At 42.9% G+C, this 22,018-nt stretch overlaps 1 protein-coding gene across 2 annotated transcripts in view; it reads left to right on the top strand.

The window, feature by feature from the left end:
• The first annotated feature begins 812 nt into the window (after positions 1-812).
• SPTLC1 (serine palmitoyltransferase long chain base subunit 1) overlaps positions 813-22,018 on the top strand; it is a 51,011-nt gene continuing 29,805 nt past the window's right edge. The window contains exons 1-6 of one of the 2 annotated variants that reach the window (XM_025984127.2): positions 813-1,113; positions 3,760-3,867; positions 6,112-6,206; positions 14,832-14,925; positions 15,518-15,590; positions 21,685-21,817. In XM_025984127.2, the coding sequence (XP_025839912.1) occupies positions 1,057-1,113; positions 3,760-3,867; positions 6,112-6,206; positions 14,832-14,925; positions 15,518-15,590; positions 21,685-21,817 (560 nt within the window). In that variant the 5' untranslated portion in view covers positions 813-1,056. Of the gene's footprint in view, positions 1,114-1,631; positions 1,763-3,759; positions 3,868-6,111; positions 6,207-14,831; positions 14,926-15,517; positions 15,591-21,684; positions 21,818-22,018 lie in introns of those variants that run through there. The other variant, XM_025984128.2, reaches the window with a different exon arrangement.

The raw sequence follows: 22,018 nt of genomic DNA, 5'->3' as shown, positions 1-22,018 counted from the left end.
ACACCATGAGAGACTCTTAACTACAGGAAACAAATTGAGGGTTGCTGAAGGGGAGGGGGTGGGGAGTTGGGGTAACTGGGTGATGGGCATTAAGGAGGGCATGTAACGGGATGAGCACTGAGTGCTACATGCAACTGATGAATCACTAACTCTAATCTAAAGCTGACCATGTTCTATATGTTGGCTAATTGCATTAAAAAATATTCCCACATGAACAGGAAGATACATGCACATAGATGCTTCCTGCTGCATTATTGGTAACAGAGGCAGAAGTAGAAAACAACCTAAGTGTCCACTAACAGGAAAATATGTAAGTAAAATGGAACAAGAAATATGTATTTATAACATGTTATTCCAAGACGTAGTCTTCTTTAAGACGAAAAATGCAAGATTTATGGATGAATGGGAAGAACACCCCAAGAAAAAAATAAATAGAAAAAAAAAAAGCAAATTGTAGATCACTATTATCCCTAGGGTCTCAATTAGATTTCAGACATCCAAGCCAAGTAAATAAGTGTGTGCACACCACATTTGCATGTGCCAAAGAAGGTTCTAGAAGGTTGCACACCAAAGTACTGCATGGCTTAATTCTCGCCAAGCATTGGTCTATGCAGGACACACCCTAAGTGCTCTATAAGAGGTTACATATGTTTATTATATATATGATATATAATAATTTCTATATTTTTTTTATGATAATGCATTCCTGGGTTCCTCTGTCATTTACAAGTAAAGAGCACATCTATGATTACAGAACACTCCCCGCCCAGGGCAGGGGCCATTTATTATTAATGCCTCCATCCCGAGGGCCCAGCACGGGTCCTGGCACAACACCTGTCGGAGGACCCCCTCTGGGCTCTCATCCCTCCCGGCCGCCAGGTGAGCCCCACGCCTCTGAGGCCTGGGGTCCCGCGTTCCTCCAGCGCGCAAGCGCCAAGGGGCGGGGCCCAGTCTCTCCAGCCCCGCCCCCAGGCGCTGCTGCGTCACTGGGCTGCGCCGCGCGCTGTTTGACGTGCCCGCGACCCGCCTTCCGGAAGGAAGCGCCAGTGGCTGACTATGGCGACCGCCGCGGAGCAGTGGGTGCTGGTGGAGATGGTCCAGGCGCTTTACGAGGTGAGCTTGGCGGCCCGAGCGGCCCACGACCATACCCAGTCCCGCAGGCGTGGGGCGGCTCTGGCTGACTCGCGGTCTGCGGCCCACGCGGGGTTGGCTGGGTCACGCCCTGACCCTCGGCTCCTCTGGCTGGAGGGCCTCGCAGGGGAGCACCGGCGGGAGCCGGAACCCAGGGGCGCCTTGGGCTCGCGGAGGGGGGCGGAGGGTGAGGGGCGCTCAGGAGAGGAGCAGGTGGGAGGGGCCCGGAGCGAGGCTGGGCTTGAAAACCTGTGGAGCTGGGAGTGATGGTAAGACGGGGTGATCGCAGCCCGGGAAGGTCGTGGGGGCGGTGGGGCAGGGGACAGGGGACAGGGGACAGGGCTGTAGACTGGAGTTTGGCTTTGTCGGGGCGAGGGGTCACGAAAGCCGAACGATTCAGGAACTGGGAATACGAAATCGTTTCCCATTCTTCCACATGCGCCCCGTTTTCTGTCCTGTAAAGATACAACAATTTTTAGAGATTTTTTTTTTTTTTTGAAGGCTATTCCGGATAATTAAGGGTTTTTTGAAAGGCTGGCTGAGCCGCGCTACCCGGTGCAGGAGCCGTTCAGTGTAGTAGCCACTACCCACATGTGGCTGCTGGGCCCTTGGAATGCGTCCAGTGCAAGCGGTGGGACTACATTTTTAATTTGATTTCGTTTAGATGTATATTTTTACAGAGTTAGGTGGTGACGGGTGGCTACGGATCTAGAGGCGAGGGCTAGTGCACTGATCAAACAGGGCAAAAATTCCTGTGCTATATTATAGAGCTCCTCTTCATTGAAAGCGAGCCTCAGATTTTCTTCTGATAATTCTGTAGAACCTGAACATAGCTGCTTACTGGCGAGGGGAGACCCTGGTGTCTTCCACTGCGGGACTTATCAGGACTTCCTGAAAAAGAATTGACAACAGATGTGGTGTGAGTGATGGCCCACCTTAACCTAATTATGGTAACTGAGATAAGAGCCTCTGAAATTGAAGGGTTTTGTTTGTTTGTTTGTTTGTTTGTTTTTTTTAATGACCAATTTTCTGTGTTGTTGCTTCCTTTTGGAAGGCTACCTAACTGACCAAGAGTGAGGTGTTCTCTTAGATGTGACATTCCCAGGGAAAGAAGCTGCGTTTGTGATTTTGATTTAATTCACTAGACAGTATCTCAGCTTTTCTTAGGATGATTTCTTTGTGGAGCGAGATGCTTAGAGACTTGGGCAGATGCTTGCCGATTAGAGTGCAATTGTTGAGAAAACCGAAAGAATGCTTAGACCACAGTCCTTATTCTTAAATGAATTGTATTCAAGGGGGATCAGTATGTTTAAAAATCATCTTAAAGAGAGATTTCCAGTCCTTTTTTTTTTTTTTTTTTTTTTTAAGATTTTGTTTATTTATTCATGAGAGACACACAGAGAGAGAGGCAGAGGGAGAAGCAGGCTCCATGCGGGGAGCCCGATGAGAGACTCGATCCCCAGACTCCAGGATCACAGCCTGGGCCAAAGGCAGGCGCTAAACCACTGAGCCATCCAGGGATCCCCGAGATTTCCATTCTTGTTTCCAGTTTTTATATAGTTAGTGTGTAGAATTTGAGGGGTCTTGTACCCAAAAGAGAAATAATAGTGTGTGTATGTGACATGTATGTAGTTAGAAAACTATTTGTGTATTGACTTATTTACCTACATTCGAATTTGTCTGCTTTTCTTCTGTCCACATTCTAGATTTTTTTAAACTATGAGGAATCATCTTCACTTTCTTTTTGTCTAATGTTTGAAAATGATTTGTAATTATGTTCTAAACACCTCTTTTAAATGACTTTCCAGTGCCAGCCTGTTGGAGTGGATCACTTTATAACTGTGGTTTAGTCAGTTACAAAGGTCGGAATCTTCCACACACAGCTAGAGTGTCTAGTTGTGCAAAACGTAAAAGCCCGGCCTTTATCTGGGAAATGCACAGTTGAAAAGAAGACTTGGCATGGATAATTTTAGTAAGGTGTCTTTAGGCCTGTTGACATGGAACACACTGCAACCGCATACTTTTGGGGAACTGCTATAGGAAAAAGACCTGCCATTCCTTTTGGCATTTATAAAGCTTTTTTTTCTCAGCCAGGATCCAAGAAGGTTTTAAAGAGGCTTATCGGGGATTCGGAAAATATAGTAAAATGTGCAAAACTCCAAGAATTGTGGAAACTGATTTTCTGATAACTCCTAACTCATCCGTGGTGTATTGGGGCGCTAGAAGGCTCGTGGAGCTGTGAAATGTTGGTTACTGTTCTTTCCTACCAGTAGAAATGTACATTATCTGAAGGATCTGATAGTTGACATTGTTCCTCATGTTGGGATTCTGCATCAGATTTTATTTTAAGAATTAAATTTCTTTCATATAAAGGTGTTAAAGGTTTACTATTAAAGATTTTCCATGTGAAAGAGAAATTGCCAACTGTTAGAAATGGGGAAAGGAGTGAGTAGAAATGAAAGGAGTTTTAAAGATTAAGTTTTATTTTTTTTAAAGATTAAGTTTTAATCTTAAGAAGTAATAGGTTAAAGGTCATGGAAGACAGTATATACAGGTGCATTACATTTTATGTGCAGATTTTGGAAGTGTTTATTTTGTTTCTTTTTTTGGTTTTTGACTCATTCTTAGGCTCCTGCTTACCATCTTATTTTGGAAGGAATTCTGATTCTCTGGATAATCAGACTCCTGTTCTCTAAAACTTACAAATTACAAGAACGATCTGATCTTACAGTCAAGGTAAGAAATTAAATCTCTTTTATTTATTACTCAGTGTATGATTACAGTTGCTACATCTTTTCAAAGAGTATTTGTGGTAGCTTACCTATATATGTTGAAATGTTTTCTGTAGTGAAATAATAATATTTTGTGAAACAATACACGCTCCTGATAATATTTCAAATAGTGAGACACAATTGAAATGAAAAAATCAATGGAATCAAGTGTGAAAAAATCAAGGGAAATGAAATATCAGGGAAGCAAAGCTGTAGAAGCCAGAAATAAAGTAGACACCCAGAGGAACACCCTGCCACAGAGCTCTGTACTTTGTCAAGGGGAATCAGCAGTGTTAGGGATAGATGGCAGAAGGGAAGCATGGACAGGGACAGGATCTCCAGGATCTCTTGCCAATGTGCAGAATTACATGAGCTGCTCATGAGGAGCACTATGAGGAAAATGAAGGATTTCCCTGTATTCTTCATAAAGGAAATTTTGAGCTGGAAAGAATCCTCTCATCTCCCCACCCCAAACTGAATTGTGATGCATTCTCTGGACCCAGCCCAAGCCAGGCAAACCTTAGGAAGTGGAAGTATAGAGGACCCGTGGCACTGCCCACATGGGGTTCCGTTAGCCGGAAGGATGAGGGGGCTGGTAAAAGAGAAGCTTACCCTTGTTGCTCAGGTGGGAGCACCTAGGAACTGGGCCCAGAGCAAGAGGGAAGCACGTTCTGACTGCACTGTCGTTGCTGTCACTGCCATCATCTCCCTGTCTAGCCCCTGTAGCTTTGGGCCAGAATGTTTAGAAAGACCAGTGACTGTGAAAAAGGTTTTTCCACAAAAATCTCTACAGCTTTGTTCACAAAGCGGGTGCACTGAATGCAGCTCGGAGATCATGGAGATGGAGCACTCAGGGGAACAAGTGCAAGATGGTGTCAAATCAAAGCAGACTTGCGGCAGTTGCTTCCCTGCTGGCACTGACGGGCTCCCGCTGTCCTCGTCGTTACCAATAACTGGAGGATGGTCAGGCAGTGTCCCCCACAGGACATGCAGCCTGTGGTTCTTAGGGCCAGTACGTTCTGGAAACCTGGCTGAAGCAGAGTAGGGGATGTCTTATTGCATGATTTTGTGTAACCTTTCCTGGGCCAGTGGATATTTGAACCTCCATTTGGAGAGATGCCCTGACCTTGACCACAGATCCCTCCCTCCCTCCACCATTTTGTCCTGACTGCCTTGTGGGATTAGTGTGCCATGGAATACTCTTGATATCATTGCAGTAAGATTGGGCCGTCCAGGACAGAGGTCCTGTTTCTGCTGTTTCCCTTGGTGTTTCAGAACTCCTTGTGAATGATCAGGTGGCCATGAAACCGGTTTCTAGCTTAGCTTTTTAAGTAGTTTGAGTTTTTATTTATAAAGCCATCAATCAGCAGCCCGGGTGGCTCAGCGGTTTAGTGCTGGTTTAGTGCCGCCTTCAGCCCAGGGCGTGATCCTGGAGACCCGGGATCAAGTCCTGCATGGGGCTCCCTGCATGGAGCCTGCTTCTCCCTCTGCCTGTGTCTCTCCCTCTCTCTCTGTGTCTCCCATGAATAAATAAATAAAATCTTTTTTTAAAAAATAAATAAAGCTATCAATCCATACTACACATTTTTTTTTTTTAAACTAATATTGTGACTAACCAGGCAAAGGGATTTCTTTTTCTTTTTTTTTTTAAGATTTTTTTATTTATTTATTCTTGAGAGATAGAAGGAGAGACAGAGCCAAAGACACAGGCAGAGACAGAGCCAGAGACACAGGCAGAGGGAGAAGCAGGCTCCATGCACCGGGAGCCCGACGTGGGACTCGATCCCGGGTCTCCAGGATCGCGCCCCGGGCCAAAGGCAGGCGCCAAACCGCTGCGCCACCCAGGGATCCCCATACTACACATTTTTTAAAGAGAATGACTAGACATAATTTTAGAGTAATCCTCTGAAAGCCAAAATTAGCAAGATTTGGTAATCACAGACATCTTACCCTAAAAGCCATGGAAGAAAAACAAAACTGTGTGTTTTTAAAGCTTAACTTTGGCAACTAGATACAGTGTCCTTTTGTTTTATGGATCTGCAGTTTCTTGAGTATGAGAGGTTTGAATGGCTTCTAACCTCTGTCTTCATGGTCACAGGTGGACAGATGAGGAATTTATTGGTTGGTTGATAACAGAAGTATAGGAACAAAATAAGTCACTGTCCTGTGACTAGTACCCTGCTGTATTTTAATTTCTTTTCTCCTGTAGGAAAAGGAAGAACTGATTGAAGAGTGGCAGCCAGAACCTCTTGTTCCTCCCATCTCAAAAGACCATCCTGCTCTCAACTACAACATCGTTTCAGGGTAAATTGGTTTGCTTCTTGAAGGACATGTATCTTTGGTTTCCTGTAGGTATCCTTGCCAAAGCATGCAGAGGTTTACATATTATTTCTTTTTTAACGGAAATCTCTGAAGATCAGAAAAATTTACAGGAAATATCTGACACATGTATTCCCCCTGTCCATAATTAATAGGCATTACCATTTTGCTTTCTTTGTTTCTAATCTATCTTAAATAAAACATTCCAAATATATATAAAGAAACCCCTTTCCATCTACCACTTACTCCTACCTCCCACAAAGGATAGCCATTATCACAAAGTTTGTGGATGTCTTTCTTTCACTTATATTCATATTTAAAAAAGAAAAAAAGATTATTTTAGAGAGAGCACATGCCCAAGAGTGGGGGGGGGGGGGCTGAGGGAGAGAGAGAATCCTAAGCAGGCTCTACACACAGCACAATCTGACATGGGGCTTGAACTCACAACTCCGTGATCACAACTGGAACCAAAATTGACTAGGATGCTTAACCAACTGAGCCCCCCAGTCTCCCCTATGTTTATACTTATAACACATATTCTTGATGCCATGAAAGTATTCGGTACTTTGTCTGATAGTGTGATGCAGCACGTTCTCCCGAGTATATACTTCCACTTCTGGTCTACTCTCAGGGAGGCTTGCCTTCTTCACTCTATGGATTTCTTTAGTCAGACAATCTTTACATGTTCTGAACCCAGACTTACTCATCATTAATACGGTGGTTATGAAGTCCTTCCTCACCCCAGAGGTCGGATTTTCCTGTTTCTGTATGGTGGCCAGCTATCCTAGCGTTCTTGGTAGAATTGTCCGTTTTTTTTACCTACTGAGTAGAAATTCCCCTTTATTGGTATCCTGTGTGCCCTTCTGTCGGGTCTGTTTCTGGTTTTATTTCTATCCTTTCGGTGTATTTGTCTCTCCTTGTGCCAGAACTTCATATAAATAGCACAGCTTAGGAATAGGCCTTGACTAGAGCAAGTCCTCACCTCCTTGTCCTTCAGAATGGCTTGGGCTGTTTGCGGCTCTCTTTTTCGAGCTTCAGTTTAACTGATCTTATTTGACCAGAAAAAGAGTTTGGGTTTGTGACTAGCAGTGTACTGATTTGGATTAATTGGAGTTTCTCTGGTACTGAATCTTATCACTGGGTACCTGGTATATCACGTAGGTCTTTCATGTCCTACAGTAAAGTTATGTAACTTTCTTCATAAAGACTGCCTATCTTTTTCTTTTTCTTTTTTTTTTTTTCTTACTTTTTACATTGACATAAAATAGTAGGTTCATACGCGGTTGTAAGAAGTAATACAGAGAGATCCCACGTACCTTTCATTAGTGTCCACCCACCGTACGCCTGCTTAACAACCAGGACATGAATGTTATGTATCTTTTAACGCATTCATCTCTAGGAACCAGGGTGTGTTCATGCTGTCATGAGGAGCATCTTTTTCTTCTGTTCCTGTGTTACCTATGCTGGCTAGGACACCTCCCGTGCGGCTGGATGGTAGTGGTGACGGAGACCTCAGTGTCCCGGTGGCTTCTGGGAGATAACCTATACCAAGTTACAGGCTTCCTATTTCTTCTGCATTTGCTAAGGGAACTTTTTCATTCATTTTTTTAAATCAGAATGTTAAATATTATCCCATGTTTTCCCGTATCTATTGAGATGATGGTAGACTTCCCAGCTCTAATCAGTTACTATGTCAAATTATACTGATAGGTTTTTCTAAATGATGCACAGCAGTTAAGTTTTTCAGAGAAAAACAGTCCACCATGCCACCCTTCCTCACCCCAGAGTCCCATTCTCTCCACATAGGTAGGAAGTGGTATCCTACTGCGGTTTAGGTTTGCATTTCCCTAATGACTAATAGTGTTGAGCATTTTTTCATGTGCTAATTGGCCACTTACTCTCTTTGGAGAATAACTACTTAACTCATTTGGCCATTTTTTAATTGAGTTGTCTTTTTTATCATTGACTTACAAGAGCTCTTTATGTATTTTGATACCAGTCCCTTATCAAATATATGAAATTCAAAGATTTCCCCCCATTCTATGGATTTGTCACTTCTCTGACAGTGAACTTTGAAGCACAATTGTTTCTAATTTTAATGAAGTCCAGTTTATCTGTTTTGTTGTTTTCTTGCTTGTGCTTTTGTATTAGATCTTAAAATCCTTCTCTCATCCAAAATTACTAAGATTTACTCCTTTGTTTTCCAGGAGGAGAGCTCAGTGTCCCCATTTTTCATGATGCAGATGTATATTTGATTGCTGTTTTCACCATGGCCCCATTCTCTCAGCTGTCCTTAGGACTTTGAGTTTATGCTCAAGCCTTTCCAGAGAGTAAATCTCCTGTCTTTCTGCAGAGCAGGAAGGAGATCTGAGCAAACGGCTGCTTCTTATAAGATTTCTGAACCATCTGCATGCTCACAGGGAGATGTTCCCATAGTGTGGGAGCATTCTCCAGGTGTTGTGGCTGAGCTTCTCATGGTCAGCCCACCTGCAGCTTCCCCTCTGGTCTCTGACTTCTCAGATACAACTTGTCCATCTCTCCTTGCATCATGGTCTTAGTAGCATCAGCTATTTAGACCTTGGAGGCATTTTACGTGCCATTAGAAGGAACAAAAGGCTGACGGGTTTTTCTCTTCATCCTGTTTTGTTTACCAGAAGTCACTGATGGGTTTTCCTATTAATTCTCACCTTCCTGGAATAAGGTCTACTTAACCGTGGCTGTTTGGTTAGTTTTATACATTCCCAATTGGTGTTGCTAATAACCTGTGTGCTGACAGAGGAGTTTTGTTTCTTTCTTCTTTGCCCTGACTGTGCCTGGTAGAGTTGGTCTTAACATTTTCTTATCAACTGTATTGTAGGCATGCTGACCGCATAGACTGTCGTCGTTGGCCCTCTGTCTTCTTCATGATTGTTCAGTGACCTCTCTCAGGGCTCCGTGTTCAAGCTCTACGGAGGTTAATGTCTGCACTGACTGGAAAGGGGGAAGGCTTGTTTTCACCTTCCGTACATCAGGCACCTTAGGGGAACTAGTAGGGACCACTGGCGTACAGAAGGCCCCACTTTAAAGAACTGCCCTGTGACATCACCACCATGCCCTGTGCTCCATAAAAGCTGGGGCCTAGATCTTTTGTCCTGAATTAATGTCTTCAGTGAGTCCTCCTAGCTGCTCAGGTCTCCTTTTTTTTCTTTTTTAATATTTTATTTATTCATAAGAGACAGAGAGAAAGAGAGAGAGAGAGAGAGAGAGAGAGAGAGAGAGGGGCAGAGACACAGGCAGAGGAAGAAGCAGGCTCCAAGCAGGGAGCCCGACATGGGACTCGATCCCGGGACTCCAGGATCACGCCCTGGGCTGAAGGCGATGCTAAACCGCTGAGCCACCCGGGCTGCCCTCTGGTCTCCTTCTTGAGAGGGTTTGGTTACTGTCATTTACTCATTGTCCATTTCTTCTTAATGTCTTTGAATGTATTGGCCTGAATTCAATTGAAGCAGTTGATAGGCAGATGGAACACACACACACACACACCCTTTACGTGCACATGTATAAAGGAGCTCAGCTGTGGGCCATGTGTCCCTTGCAGGTGGTGATTGTGTGCGTCCCATTCTCAGATTTGCCAGGGACTCTGTTAGTTTCTCCCCATGGGGCCCTTCTTGTGGACACGGGTGCTGACTCTGTCCTCTGTCTCCCCTGCTGGTCGGCGCCCATGCTAGGCAGCGCTCTGCTCTCGGGTGCATTAGCCCTTGTCTCCTTTCATCTGTTCGCCCCCTCACCTGCACCCACTCAGCCACTCCATGGAAATACTTGTGCTGAGCTTTCACTCATCACATGATGGCATATATTTCTAAACGATTAAAATGATACATTTTATTATTTTTATTTTGCATGTATTGTTAACCTTAAAAATAGTTCTTTTTATCAACAGGAATGGGTTTATTTGGGAATAAAAATTACAATTTGGGACCAGGAAGCTAAACCATAGGCAAGTCCAGCAAACAAGGGAGAAGAAGATTATTTTCTGGAGGAAGAGGAGACATTTGAGATGGGTTGCTTTAATGTAAGTTTATTGGAGAAAAAGCAAGATTTCAGGGTGGTGAGGGTTTCTCGTTAGCTGAGTTGCAGGGGTGGTGGATCCTTGGTAGGAGATGCAGTGTCTATCTCTCCCTATTGCCACCTGTAACTGGAGATTGACTCCTCTGAGGGTCTGTAATGGACAGTTCTTCCTGTGACTGACATGGAGCCATCTTGCTCCCTGGCCAGGCCATCTGCCAGCATCCCTAGTCCACTTTAGCACGGTTTCCTGGTGTCAATTTTCACACTACTTTTGGAACCACATTTTAACGGTTTATGAATGTATATTTTTAATTTTGTGCTCCAGACTTCATTCTGATTTTTTTATTCACACTTAGTTTTTTGAGCATATATTTCAGTGCCCACTCTGTTCCAGGAATATGCTGAGCACATACAGTAAATCACAGTTCTGGGACAGACAAACCCAACAGTGAAATAAATAGAATGCAAGCTGGTGTTAAGTGATAATGAAAAAATCTCAAAACAGGGCAAACAGAAGATGTGGGAGGGCTGGATATACTTCGTGTTCATTCCTCCTGACTGCTACACGTGATTCCGTGGTGTACTTAGCTGTTTCCCTCAGGATGCCAAAGCTGCCTGTGCTCCCCACTGCCACACAGAATCTGGTGGCATCACTGTCCCCTTGTGGAGCTGCTTGAGTCTCTCTGGAACGTGCCTGTCTAGTTTCCCTGCAGGGCTTCTCTGCATGGAGCTCCATCCATCTCTGCTCCCCTGAGTTACTGTATGGGGATCCACATTCGCCATAGCCCTGTTTGGCCACATTGTTTTATTTTGTATTTTTCTGATTATTTGAACCATTGAGTATCATATCATATACTTACTAGCTTCTGTGAATGCCTCCTCATATCTTTTACCTCTTTTTTCCTGGATTCCTAGCTTCTTTTTTGATTTGCAAGAACCTCTTACACAAGGTAGACTTTAATCTGTGGTCTGATTTTGATGTAGTATTCCATTATGTTCATTTCAAGACCCAAGCTCTTGTTTTTCCTGTTTTAAGATCTCTGAAATGGGGGTGCATCTTATGGTTGCTGAGAGCCGTTGTTAGCAAGGGTGTCCTTGCCTGTGTATCCATGAACTTACTGCCAGCACTTGAACTGAGTCGTGAATGTTGCTGGCAGGTAAGTCAGTGTACGGCAGGAGAAAGGCCCAGACTCCAAGCCAGTGAACACAGGCTGCAGCAACTCAAGCTTCAAACGTCCCTTTGTAAATCTCTGCTGCCTGTTGATAATCACAGCTTACTTTCAGAAATGCAGTTCGATTGAGGGGAATGATGAGTTTAGTCCAGTGGGAAAGTTCCAGCATCACAATTTGAAGCATGGGGGCACTAACCTGTCAGGGATGATGGGGGAGCATCCTCCTGCATGAGACAGGTATTCTCAACAGCAGGAAGGAGCATATCGGAGGAGCACCATGAAATCCATGGCTTAGCAGCAGGGAGAAAACAGTTGGGGGCCTTGGGTAAAGAGGTTAGGGATGTGTTGACAGATTTATCTTACGGTTTGCCTTTTAGATGTGCAGACATTGTGACAGAAATCTGTGTCTATGCAAACCTAGTAGAACTTCTCATTGTCAACTCAGAAATCATAAGCACACATAAGAAAACATCATTACATTTTCATCAGCACTGTTTTTCTTTCTTAATGGTACATAAAAAACAGTGACAGCATCATAGATTCAGTGACATACAGTAAATGTCTATCACCCAGTCTGTTTTGTCTGTGGTGTCTTCACTGAACCAAAATTCTTTTTTGTGGAGTAAGACTCCACAGGCAGTATGGAGCCTAACATGGAGCCTGAACTCACGACCCTGAGATCAAGACCTCAGCTGAGATCAAGAGTCGGACACTCAACCAACTGAACCACCCAGGCGCCTACCCAGAATTCTTTTTTTTTTTTTTAATTTTTTTTTTTTTTAAATTTTTTTTTTTTTTTTATGATAGTCACACAGAGAGAGAGGCAGAGACACAGGCAGAGGGAGAAGCAGGCTCCATGCACCAGGAGCCCGACGTGGGATTCGATCCCGGGTCTCCAGGATCACGCCCTGGGCTAAAGGCAGGTGCTAAACCGCTGCACCACCCAGGGATCCCGTACCCAGAATTCTTAATTTTGACTCTAATTCATCCATTTAGTCTCACTCTTTGAGTGTGGGGAGAACTTGTTCAGAAATCATTTCTACTCCATAGTGCCACAGGACAGTCTTCTACGTTTTCTTCTATTATCTCTTCTATAATATCTTCTAGATTTTTAATATGTCTAGAATTCACCTTTGTCCATGTTTATCCAATTTTATTTTTCTCCATAGAGAAAGAAATGTGTTTGATTTGGTAGTTTTTGGGGCAACTGCTGTCATTCCCCAGGTATTAATATATGTACACTGGTTCTCTTGAGTTCTAGAGTCTTTCATTACTCTGGATGCCTGTTCTCACATTGGTGCCCCACCCATCATTAATGGGGTTTTGTAATACTAGTCTCCTGGGAAAGCACTGTCCCCCTTACTTCTAAGTTCACTTTGCAATACTGACTGTCACTAATAGTGAGGTTGTGGTTTTTTATTGGAATGGGGTTTATTTTCCCTCTTTCTCGTTCTCTGAGGCTTTGATCTTAGAGTTGTCTTTTTAGATTGGCTCTATTTGCTTCTGTGAGAGACCCTTCAGGGTCTTATGCTCCAGCATTTGCGTGTCCAGTGTGACATCCCTGCAAGCCTGCGTGGAGCACAGGCATGAGCCTTCCGTTTCTTACCGGAAATTGGTTTCCTTCTGCTCCAGGTGCCAATGGAAACAAGATCCCTGTATCTACATCACAGTGCCTCTTGGCAGTTTATCAATTGGTCAGGAGTTTTGGGCCTACTTTTTCTTGATGGTTTGATTTCTCTGCATATTAGTTTTTGTAGAATGGCCTTGACTGTTCCAGCAGCAGCCTTTAGTACAGACTTGTCTCCATAGGGATTTTGTTTTCGCATCTCTTTGTGAGTGTCATCACTTCCACACCAGGAATATTGGGAAGCCTAAGAAGCCTTGAGAAGTAGGCAACTAAATGGCATGGTGGATTCAGAGTCAGAGCAGGTGGTTTGAAGGAAAAGAAGGAAGGAATATTTAGAGAGCACCTCTTATGGACCAGGCACTTCTATAGCAATTACCTGAAAGGTAGGTGTTCCCCCCACATAAGGATGAAGAAGATGAGACTCACAGACTGCCCCGGGCTCCTGAAGCCTCAGGGAGCGATAATGCATGTGGAGTCCATCTGACTAACTGCACCCTGTGTTCTTTTCCCTAAGTCCTCTGCCTTCTGTGTGAGTCTGCCTGCTTCTGGGGGTCATTCTCTTCCTTCCCTGATTGATTCTCCAGCATCTTCTATTTCTCCTAGAAAACTGATTCTGTTGAAATGTTACTGAGAGCAAGGTTTCCCAGTCTTTTCTGACTGTAGTGCATCTAGCAGAGCAGCCTGTGTGCACAGCAGGGCATTTGTACCCCTGAAGCAAGTTCGTCCCACAACCCCAGGCCCTGTGTGCTGTGCCAAGCGCTCTGATGGTCTCTGTATTGCTCTGTTCTCACGGCTTCCTTCCACTACAGTAGGCTGGTCATGACTAAGTTGGCCTCACTAGCTCCTGACCCGCAGTTTGGCCCTGTTTTTGAAGCATGACTTTTGGGAGAGTTGTCAGCAGAGGACTAAGTCATTTCAAGAGCTCGTTTCCTGTCCCAGCCCAACTGAGATCCATGCTCCTGTGCTGCTGGCCACCCTATTCCTTTTTTTCCCCAAGGGACAGGGAAGGAATTCCTCTTTTATCAGTATTCCAACCCTAACTTTGGAACTTGGAAACATATTCTGCTTACTTTTTTAGTGTCTTTCTATGGTTAATATGTAGTTTTAAACTACCTAACTGTAAAGCCATAACTTCTTCTGCCTCTTCTTGCTTTTGATCTAGATGTTTGTATATTTCCTTCCTGTTTGTCTTATTCCAGATTTTTTTCGAAGGTACTTCATTCTTTCACTTAGCTACTTTTTTCTTAATGAGTTTTAAAATCAGAGCAAAGATTTGCCATGATCTGTGTTGGAATTACAGCTCACTTTTTTTTTTTTTTTTTTAAGTATTGCAAGGTAGCCTAATAAGAATAGAATTAATGGCTGATTTTTAATGCACCACTTTCGGTTTTACATTTTAAAAATAAGAAAAAGAGGGGCACCTGGGCAGCTCAGTCAGTTAGGCAGGCTGACTCTTGATTTCGGCTCAGGTCATGGTTTTGGGGTCATGAGATCAACCCCCATGGTGGGCTCAGTGCTCAGTTCTGAGTCTGCTTAAGATTCTCTCTCCCTCTGCCCCTCCCCCTATTCAAGCACATGCACTCACACTTCTCTCTATGGAAATAAATCTTTAAAATAATTAATTAAGGTAAAGAGCTAGGAGACTGGTATACAAATAGGGTAGTGATAGCACTTCTGTCTTGTGTGCCACCAGGGTGATGTGATAGCGTGTGCCCTATAATGTGAATGTCTGTGTGAATATACCACTCTCCTCTCTTTCCCCAGCCCTCCCAGCCACAACATTGTGGTGAATGGAAAAAAATGTGTAAATTTTGCCTCATTTAATTTTCTTGGATTGCTGGATAACCCTCGGGTCAAGGTAAGTAGCACCTATGCTGAAGACAGCATGACTACTTAGGAGATTGGGCATGAGATAAGACACATGCAGATCATCAGAAAAGGCTCTCTCCGCTGGCATTTGCCAGTGCTCTTTGTTGGCATAGCTGTGACTTGGGTTTTGACAAAGGGTGGGCAATAATGATGTGGCTTAGTGGTGGTAACGTCCAGAGAACATGTGAGCCAGACCCAGGTAATCGTCAGACATGTGCACATTTCTCCGTGTCCTGTGAGGATTGTGAGCCAGTGAACTGTTCTGAGGAAAGACATGCCCAAAAATGCCAAAAAAAAAAAAAAAAAAAAAAAAATATATATATATATATATATATATATAAAGGCCTTGAGTTAACCACATTTTGATAATCAAACTAATACAACTTTTCCATGTTTTAAGTTCTGTCCCTTAAATCTTTACATGTGTCTGCTCTTCATATCCTATTGTTAAAATTGCCACAGTTCTAAGAAAGGAAGGAAAGTAGTCAGGGGTGGGGGGAAGTTGTGGCTTATGAAATTGGAAATGTCAGTTTTGAACCCTGAAAGACATATTATTGAAACCTGATTTTTCTTCCACAAAGGCGGCAGCTTTGGCATCTCTAAAGAAGTATGGCGTGGGGACTTGTGGGCCTAGAGGATTTTATGGCACGTTTGGTATGTTTCTGCCATACTTTTCAAACTACTTAACTGCTTTTAAAGATTGATTCAATTTCATTTCAAAACTCCTTGGAAAAGACATCCTTGATTAATGGTGATGCTGAGCATGAGTACTGTTTGTGGGAGACACATTGGACCGGGACTGAATGTCCCTCAGGTGTACCGTGTCGGTAGGGTGAAGCCTGAGCTGCTGTTGCCGGCACTCCAATGATAGTGGTACAAGGGGACCCAGTTTGTTTCTGTCGTGCACAATTGTTGGAAAGAGAAGGGCCCTGTTGTGGGTGGCTCCATGCTTCAGAGTCATGCAGGAACCCATGCAACCGGGGGGTTGCACATTATTCAGCCCACGGTCCAGCTAGGCGGTGAGCCCAGAACCTGGGTCAAGCCTGTCTGTGAAAGGGCTGGGAGCTGACTCCAGCCGAGCAGCCGCCTCCCATGGGAAGGAAGATGAGAACAGTTTGGCAGGACAAAGGATTGATTACGTAGCTGTTTTCTTTCTGGAATGAAGAGGAAGGGTCATTGATTTCCAACTATATATTAGGATGAGTGTGGTTTCAAATACTACAAAGTCCCTACCCTAACTCAGAGTCCTCAGAGAAAATGTAGAATAATTGTTCGAATGAATACGTTATTGGAAATAACATTTTGGCTTACACACGTCAGTGTGTGGAAAAGTCTCTTCTGTCTTCTGTTCCCTTTTCCATTTCTAGACCTTTGTGTGTTTCGTTGAAACAGTTGGGATATTTTTATTTAAGGGAGCACTTTCGTTATTCCTTAGCTAGCTTAGCAGTTAAATTATTTGTGTTGGAAACAGACAACAGAATAGGTGTCCAAGCATTTTAAGCTGAGAAGGATCTGAAATACCTTGCATTCCAGCAGTGTAGCCATTCAGAAGCAGCATAGAAACTTCAGAGAGGTTATGTGACTTCCTCACATCACACAGCTCATTTAATTTCAAACTTATAACTAGAAACCAGGTATCCTGATATCAGTCTTAATGGCAAGATCAACACCTTACAGAGCGCCAGTCAGTCCCCCTCTTCACCCCAGTCTGGTGCAAGCATGGGTTGTTTGCTTAGTTTTTATTAGTAAGGGATTATTTCCTAGATACATAATATTAGAAAACTAGAAAAGGCATTTTTATGGGTTGTTTATTGTAATCTGATCAGCAAGACTTTCTATGATTTGCTTGCTAGGTTTAAAAAAAATTACTTTCTTAAAGGCTTTTCTTTCAGGTGGATTTTATTTGCATTTGTGGCCTTGGCTCCTGCTTGGGAGTTAATTTGAGAAAACAGATAGCAGATTTATTGCTAAATCAAGTCATGAAAAAGAAAGGTTTTTGACTCCTCAAAACCAGTTTTCCCTGTCTTTAGTTAATGGTTTTAGGTTAATATTGTTGATTGAATAATTCAGCCCATGAGATAAACTTCAGAAGCTTTATAGTGAAAGTCTTCCCCTCCCCTACCATTACTCCACTCCCCAAAAAAGACAGCTACTATCAGCAGTTCCTTGTCAGTTCTTCCAGAAACTTTGTCAGCAAATGCAAACTACTTCCATGCATACATTTTCCCTCTATTTTTACAAAACTGCATGTGTTCTATACCTTGCTGTCAGAATAAGTTTGTTTGAAATTTAAATTGGATCTGGAGAGTGAGTTTTAAGCAGATTCCTCACTGAGTGCAGAGCCCGATGCCGGGCTCAGTCTCATGACCCTGAGATATTGACCTGAGCTGAAACCAAGAGTTGGACGCTCAACTGACTAAGCCACCCAGGTGCCTCCTAAAACGTTATTTTTAATATCTCTTTTTTTTTTATCCTGGAAGTAACACATTCAGGCATCTATTTTCAAAGCTGAAATAGTGAATGTAAATCACTTGTAAATTTCCTTATTAAAATGTTCTCTTTTTAATTTCATGATAACATATATGACATTAAAAGACTAATACAGAAAAAAAATCGAAGAACGGTTGAGTTAAAATTCATTTAGTTTTTTAGGTTACATGTTCTCCTGTCTTTGGCAAGTAGAACTCCACAAGTTCTGATAATCTTACAAGGGCCGTGTGATCACGAGCTTTTCCACCTTCTCATTTTATTATTTGAATATGTGTTTGAGAACAGAGCCAATGTATTTGTCAGATTCCTCTAGAGCTAACAGTCTTGTGCACTCTGGTACTTTCTCTTATCCTACTTGTGTTTTCTTTGAATACATTCAGATCTTTTTTGCTTGAGGTTGTCACCAGTTTCTCCGGATCCACTTTGCATATACAATGCTTACTTAGGTCTTAAACTAAATCAGAATACAACGAATGGAAGGATTTCATGGTGAGGGGTAGTGGCGTTTAACTGTGTTCAACAGCCATTAGTAAACAAATTGTTCAGTTTATTTTTCAAAATATATTCTATCTTTGTTTTAGAACAGTCAACGGAATCATGATTGCATGTTTTATTAGGGAGAACGTTTGGTCATAAAGTTCCTAGATCTGCCATTTGTTTGTACTAACCAGTCATGGGATTGTTTTTACAGTGTAGGAGGGGAACAATCCTTGTTTGCACATCTTAGAACATTTTGGCAAGAATCACATAAGATACTGCACATAAAAACATTTTGGAAAACATTCAGCCCTGTATTTATTTTCTGATGAGTGCAGAAGTGATATTATTTGGACTTTTAAGAAAAGTTGTCCGAGTCTTGAGGAATTAAAAAAAGCAGTATGTAACACAAAAGAAGCCTTAAGAAAAAATTGTAGTTGGTTGTTTTTAAACTGTTCTAAAGTTGACTATTTTATAAGTCTTTCCTTTGGAGGATGACCAAGGCCGGGATACCTCTTATCAGAATAAAAGAGGAGATCTAGTGGGAAGCTGAAATGAACAAGTGAATATGATATGAAGTTCTTAAATATCTAGGATTTGGACAACTTAATTAGAAGATAGCATAACTGCTTTTTTTTTTCCCCCCCTTTTAAAAGAAAACCTTTTATTCTACAAATAATTCTATTGTACAAACACTTAAATGGTATATTGGTTTTTCCATGCCAGGCATTACTCTGAGTGTTTCATAGGCATTGACCCGTGGTTCTGGAAGCAGTCTTTTGAGGCAGGTCCAACTGTTACCTGTTTGACAGAGGAAGGACCTCATGGAGCAGTTTCAGGCCTGCCCTGAGTCCACACCCAGTGAGGAGGGAGGCCAGATCTGGAACCCCCTGTGATGACAGCCATGACCAGGCCCCGCCTGGGTGCCAGACATCCTGTACCGGCCCTGAATCCCTTCTCTTAGGTTCTAGTTAGGGAGCAGGTGCAAGAAAGGGCAGCAAGTGCTGGGAGGGACACAAGCTTTCTGGGCAACTCCCTCTGTGGCCTCTCCCCTACCATGTTTGTTCCTAGCAGTGAATCAGAGGACATAGTGCTTTACCTACACATCATGCAGACCTATGGCACCAGTCAGTGGAATGGATCATCTGCACAGAAGACAGACATCAGAAGTAGGAGAACATGGCCTGGCACTTTTCCTCTTTGCTGCCTTGGGTTGAGAGTGTTTTTCATTGCACAGAGTAGCTATCACACATCAGAAGAAGTTGTGCAGCTCTCCGTATCTGCTTGTCACAAAACCTGCTTTGCAAGGCTGCCATCAGCTAAAACCCAGCGTCTTCAGGTATGAGGAGAACAAAGCCAGTCTTCTTTAAACTTTTGGGAAAGGCAAGAATCAGTAAGACATTGACTTATTGTAGATTCTTCTTAACCACTTTATGGCAGTGATATAAACACAGTTATGTGTATGTACAACAACGAGAATGTTTCTAACGTGCAATTTTCATCAACTGGGTAACTAACCCTAAAGCCCTGAAATTGAGCCAAGATGGTTTTACTTTCTCATTGCTAATCAGTGAAAAAAAAATGAGTCATTTAAAGTAGAGTCCACAGAATGATTTAAAGTCGTTTTTTGCGGTTAGCTAAAATAGTTTATGTCCATAGCATGCTTTTTCTTTTTGAAATGGAGATACTGGATAAGAGCAGTTCTGGGACTCCCAGTTGTCCATCTGCTAGCTAAATTATGGAGATTTGAGATAGATAGTCCCGATTTAGAGGCCACATTGTCATTCATAGGAGGCCTCCTACGAGGACCTGCTACTGAGGACCTGCTACGGGGATTCTCTGATCAGAAGTAGGGGTGACGAGGACTTGCCTGTAGTGGGCTGCCCAGAGCACCCTAAAGAAGAGGGAAGTGCTCTGTGCTCAGCGTGGGACATGCCCAGTTCTCTGACATGTGGCCACTTCCTCATTCTCATCCAATTTTCTCTGAAACCTTTCACTGGCAGCATGATGTAGAGGGTAGGCAGTCAGGGTCATGTCCTCTGTGGCAGTGATGTCATAGGTCTGATGCTTGAAGACCCAAGCACCCCTTTGATACCATTTGGATCAGATGGGATATAGTCATCTTAACTTTGTTACTATAAAATCCCACACTTATGTAATGTTGATGGCATTGTACAATGACTGTGACCTTTCGATAATGGACATCAAACAACACTTCGTTTGCTTTTTGTAACAGACTCAGTTGACATATATTTATAAATAGGAAGAAGTGTCTTTGGTCTTTTATGTCTACTTGTCTTAGAGGAATTGTGAAAATGAGTTGTTTATCCTATTCCAACCAAGTAATAATAAAATCTATCCTAAAAAGTAGATGAGGGAAGTCCAGTAATCTCAGTTCATTTAATAATCAAACGTGCAGTGACTGTCACATAAAGACAGGTAGTCTGATAAGCACAGGGTGAGGAGAAACACAGTGTGTGTGCCACCTGACAGTGACACCACAGAGAGAGGCAGGTGGCCACTGGTGTAGAACTCCACACCCAGGGGAAGCTATCAGGCCTAGTCTGACCTTCAGCCTCCTGGCCAGAAGCACGTTGATCCTTTCTACACTCAGAAGTACAGCACATGGGCCATGATTACTGACTGAAGACTGAGAGCACATGATTGTAAGCTGAGGGTGTGGGTGGGGGAACTAGCTACCGGACCCAGGATGGCAGGATGCATGGGTGTCATAAACTAAACCCCAATTGATGAGAAGAGACATACAATGAGGAATCCAAAAATTTAGCAGCAATTCCCAGAAAGTAAAATAAAGCACACTTTATGTGTATGCTTACCTTACGCTTGCCAGGGCATGTGGCAGGACTCTGGTTTGTTGTCCAGGATTGGGTCCTGCTGTAGTTAAAAGAGCTAAAGGAAGTTTTAAAAATCCTCTTCTCTGCTGGGTATTGCCTCATTTTAGGACTACTTTGAAGTTTTCAGATTCAAAGCTGGTCAGTTCACTGTTGATTCTAGACCTCGCTGGGCCCTCTATGCCAGGGCATGCAGCCTCGTGGCTGAGCCTGGGAAGGGGAGTGGCGGTAGAGAACCATCACAGGAAGAGAGAGGAGTACCAGTTTCACAAGCACGGTCCTTCCCGGCTATTACATCAACATTCTTTTCAAGCGGGTCTGTAAAATACTGCATTTCTCTTTGTGCTGTACATTTGAAGTCCCCATTACACTTAAGAAAAAATTGAGACAGAAAAGTCAGTGCTCCTCAGTGATAGGTGCACAGGTGTGTGCTGGTGCAGCTATAAAAAGGGAGCACTGTCTTGATGCAGAGTATATGGGGTTATTTTACTCTTTTCCTTTTAAAAGCTGGACACCAGTTTTCTTAATGTCTGGTATGGTGCCTTCTGCTAAAATGCAAAAAGGCTTTAAAAATGTGTCACATGTTGGTAGAGCCTCAGTGTGATTGGGTGAGGGAAGTTAAAGCAGGTAAAGTCACAGCCTTGAATCCCAGCTAGAATGACATAGAAGCAAAACCCAGAATTGGAGCCACCCCACTAATGCATTGTAAGGACAGATGAGTAGCTAATTCTGTTCTCAGGTTTTAGAAATAGTTTTGGCCCAGAATTACCTAAACAAATGTATAATTTTTAACTCAAAAACAGTATCATTTTGGCCATGAGGTGACAGTATTACTAAACTAAACTGGTTGCATTATTTTCTTTATTCTTTACTTAAAGAAAAAGAATTGGAAGGTGTTTTAACCATGTAATATAACCATCTTATTATAGATGTTCACTTGGATTTGGAAGACCGCCTGGCAAAATTTATGAAGACAGAAGAAGCCATTATATACTCCTACGGATTTGCCACCATAGCCAGTGCTATTCCCGCTTACTCTAAGAGAGGGGACATTGTGTTTGTGTGAGTAACTTTACCCATCTTTCTAATCAGAGTTTCTTTAGAAAGAATGGTGCTCTTCCCAGAGAATTCCTTCCTTAGATCTTATCTGCCCTCAGTAGTGCTGACTTTCTGTTGTTTAAAGAAATACAAAGTAACTGCAGTGAAGTAATTGTGCAGCATTGATAAGACTGTCACTAGAAAGATGCCTAAAGCATTTTTTTT

Source organism: Vulpes vulpes, chromosome 1, assembly GCF_048418805.1.
Source record: "Vulpes vulpes isolate BD-2025 chromosome 1, VulVul3, whole genome shotgun sequence".
Classification (NCBI taxonomy): domain Eukaryota; kingdom Metazoa; phylum Chordata; class Mammalia; order Carnivora; family Canidae; genus Vulpes; species Vulpes vulpes.
Note: the sequence above shows the minus strand (reverse complement) of the source record. Positions and strands in the feature narration are given on the sequence as shown.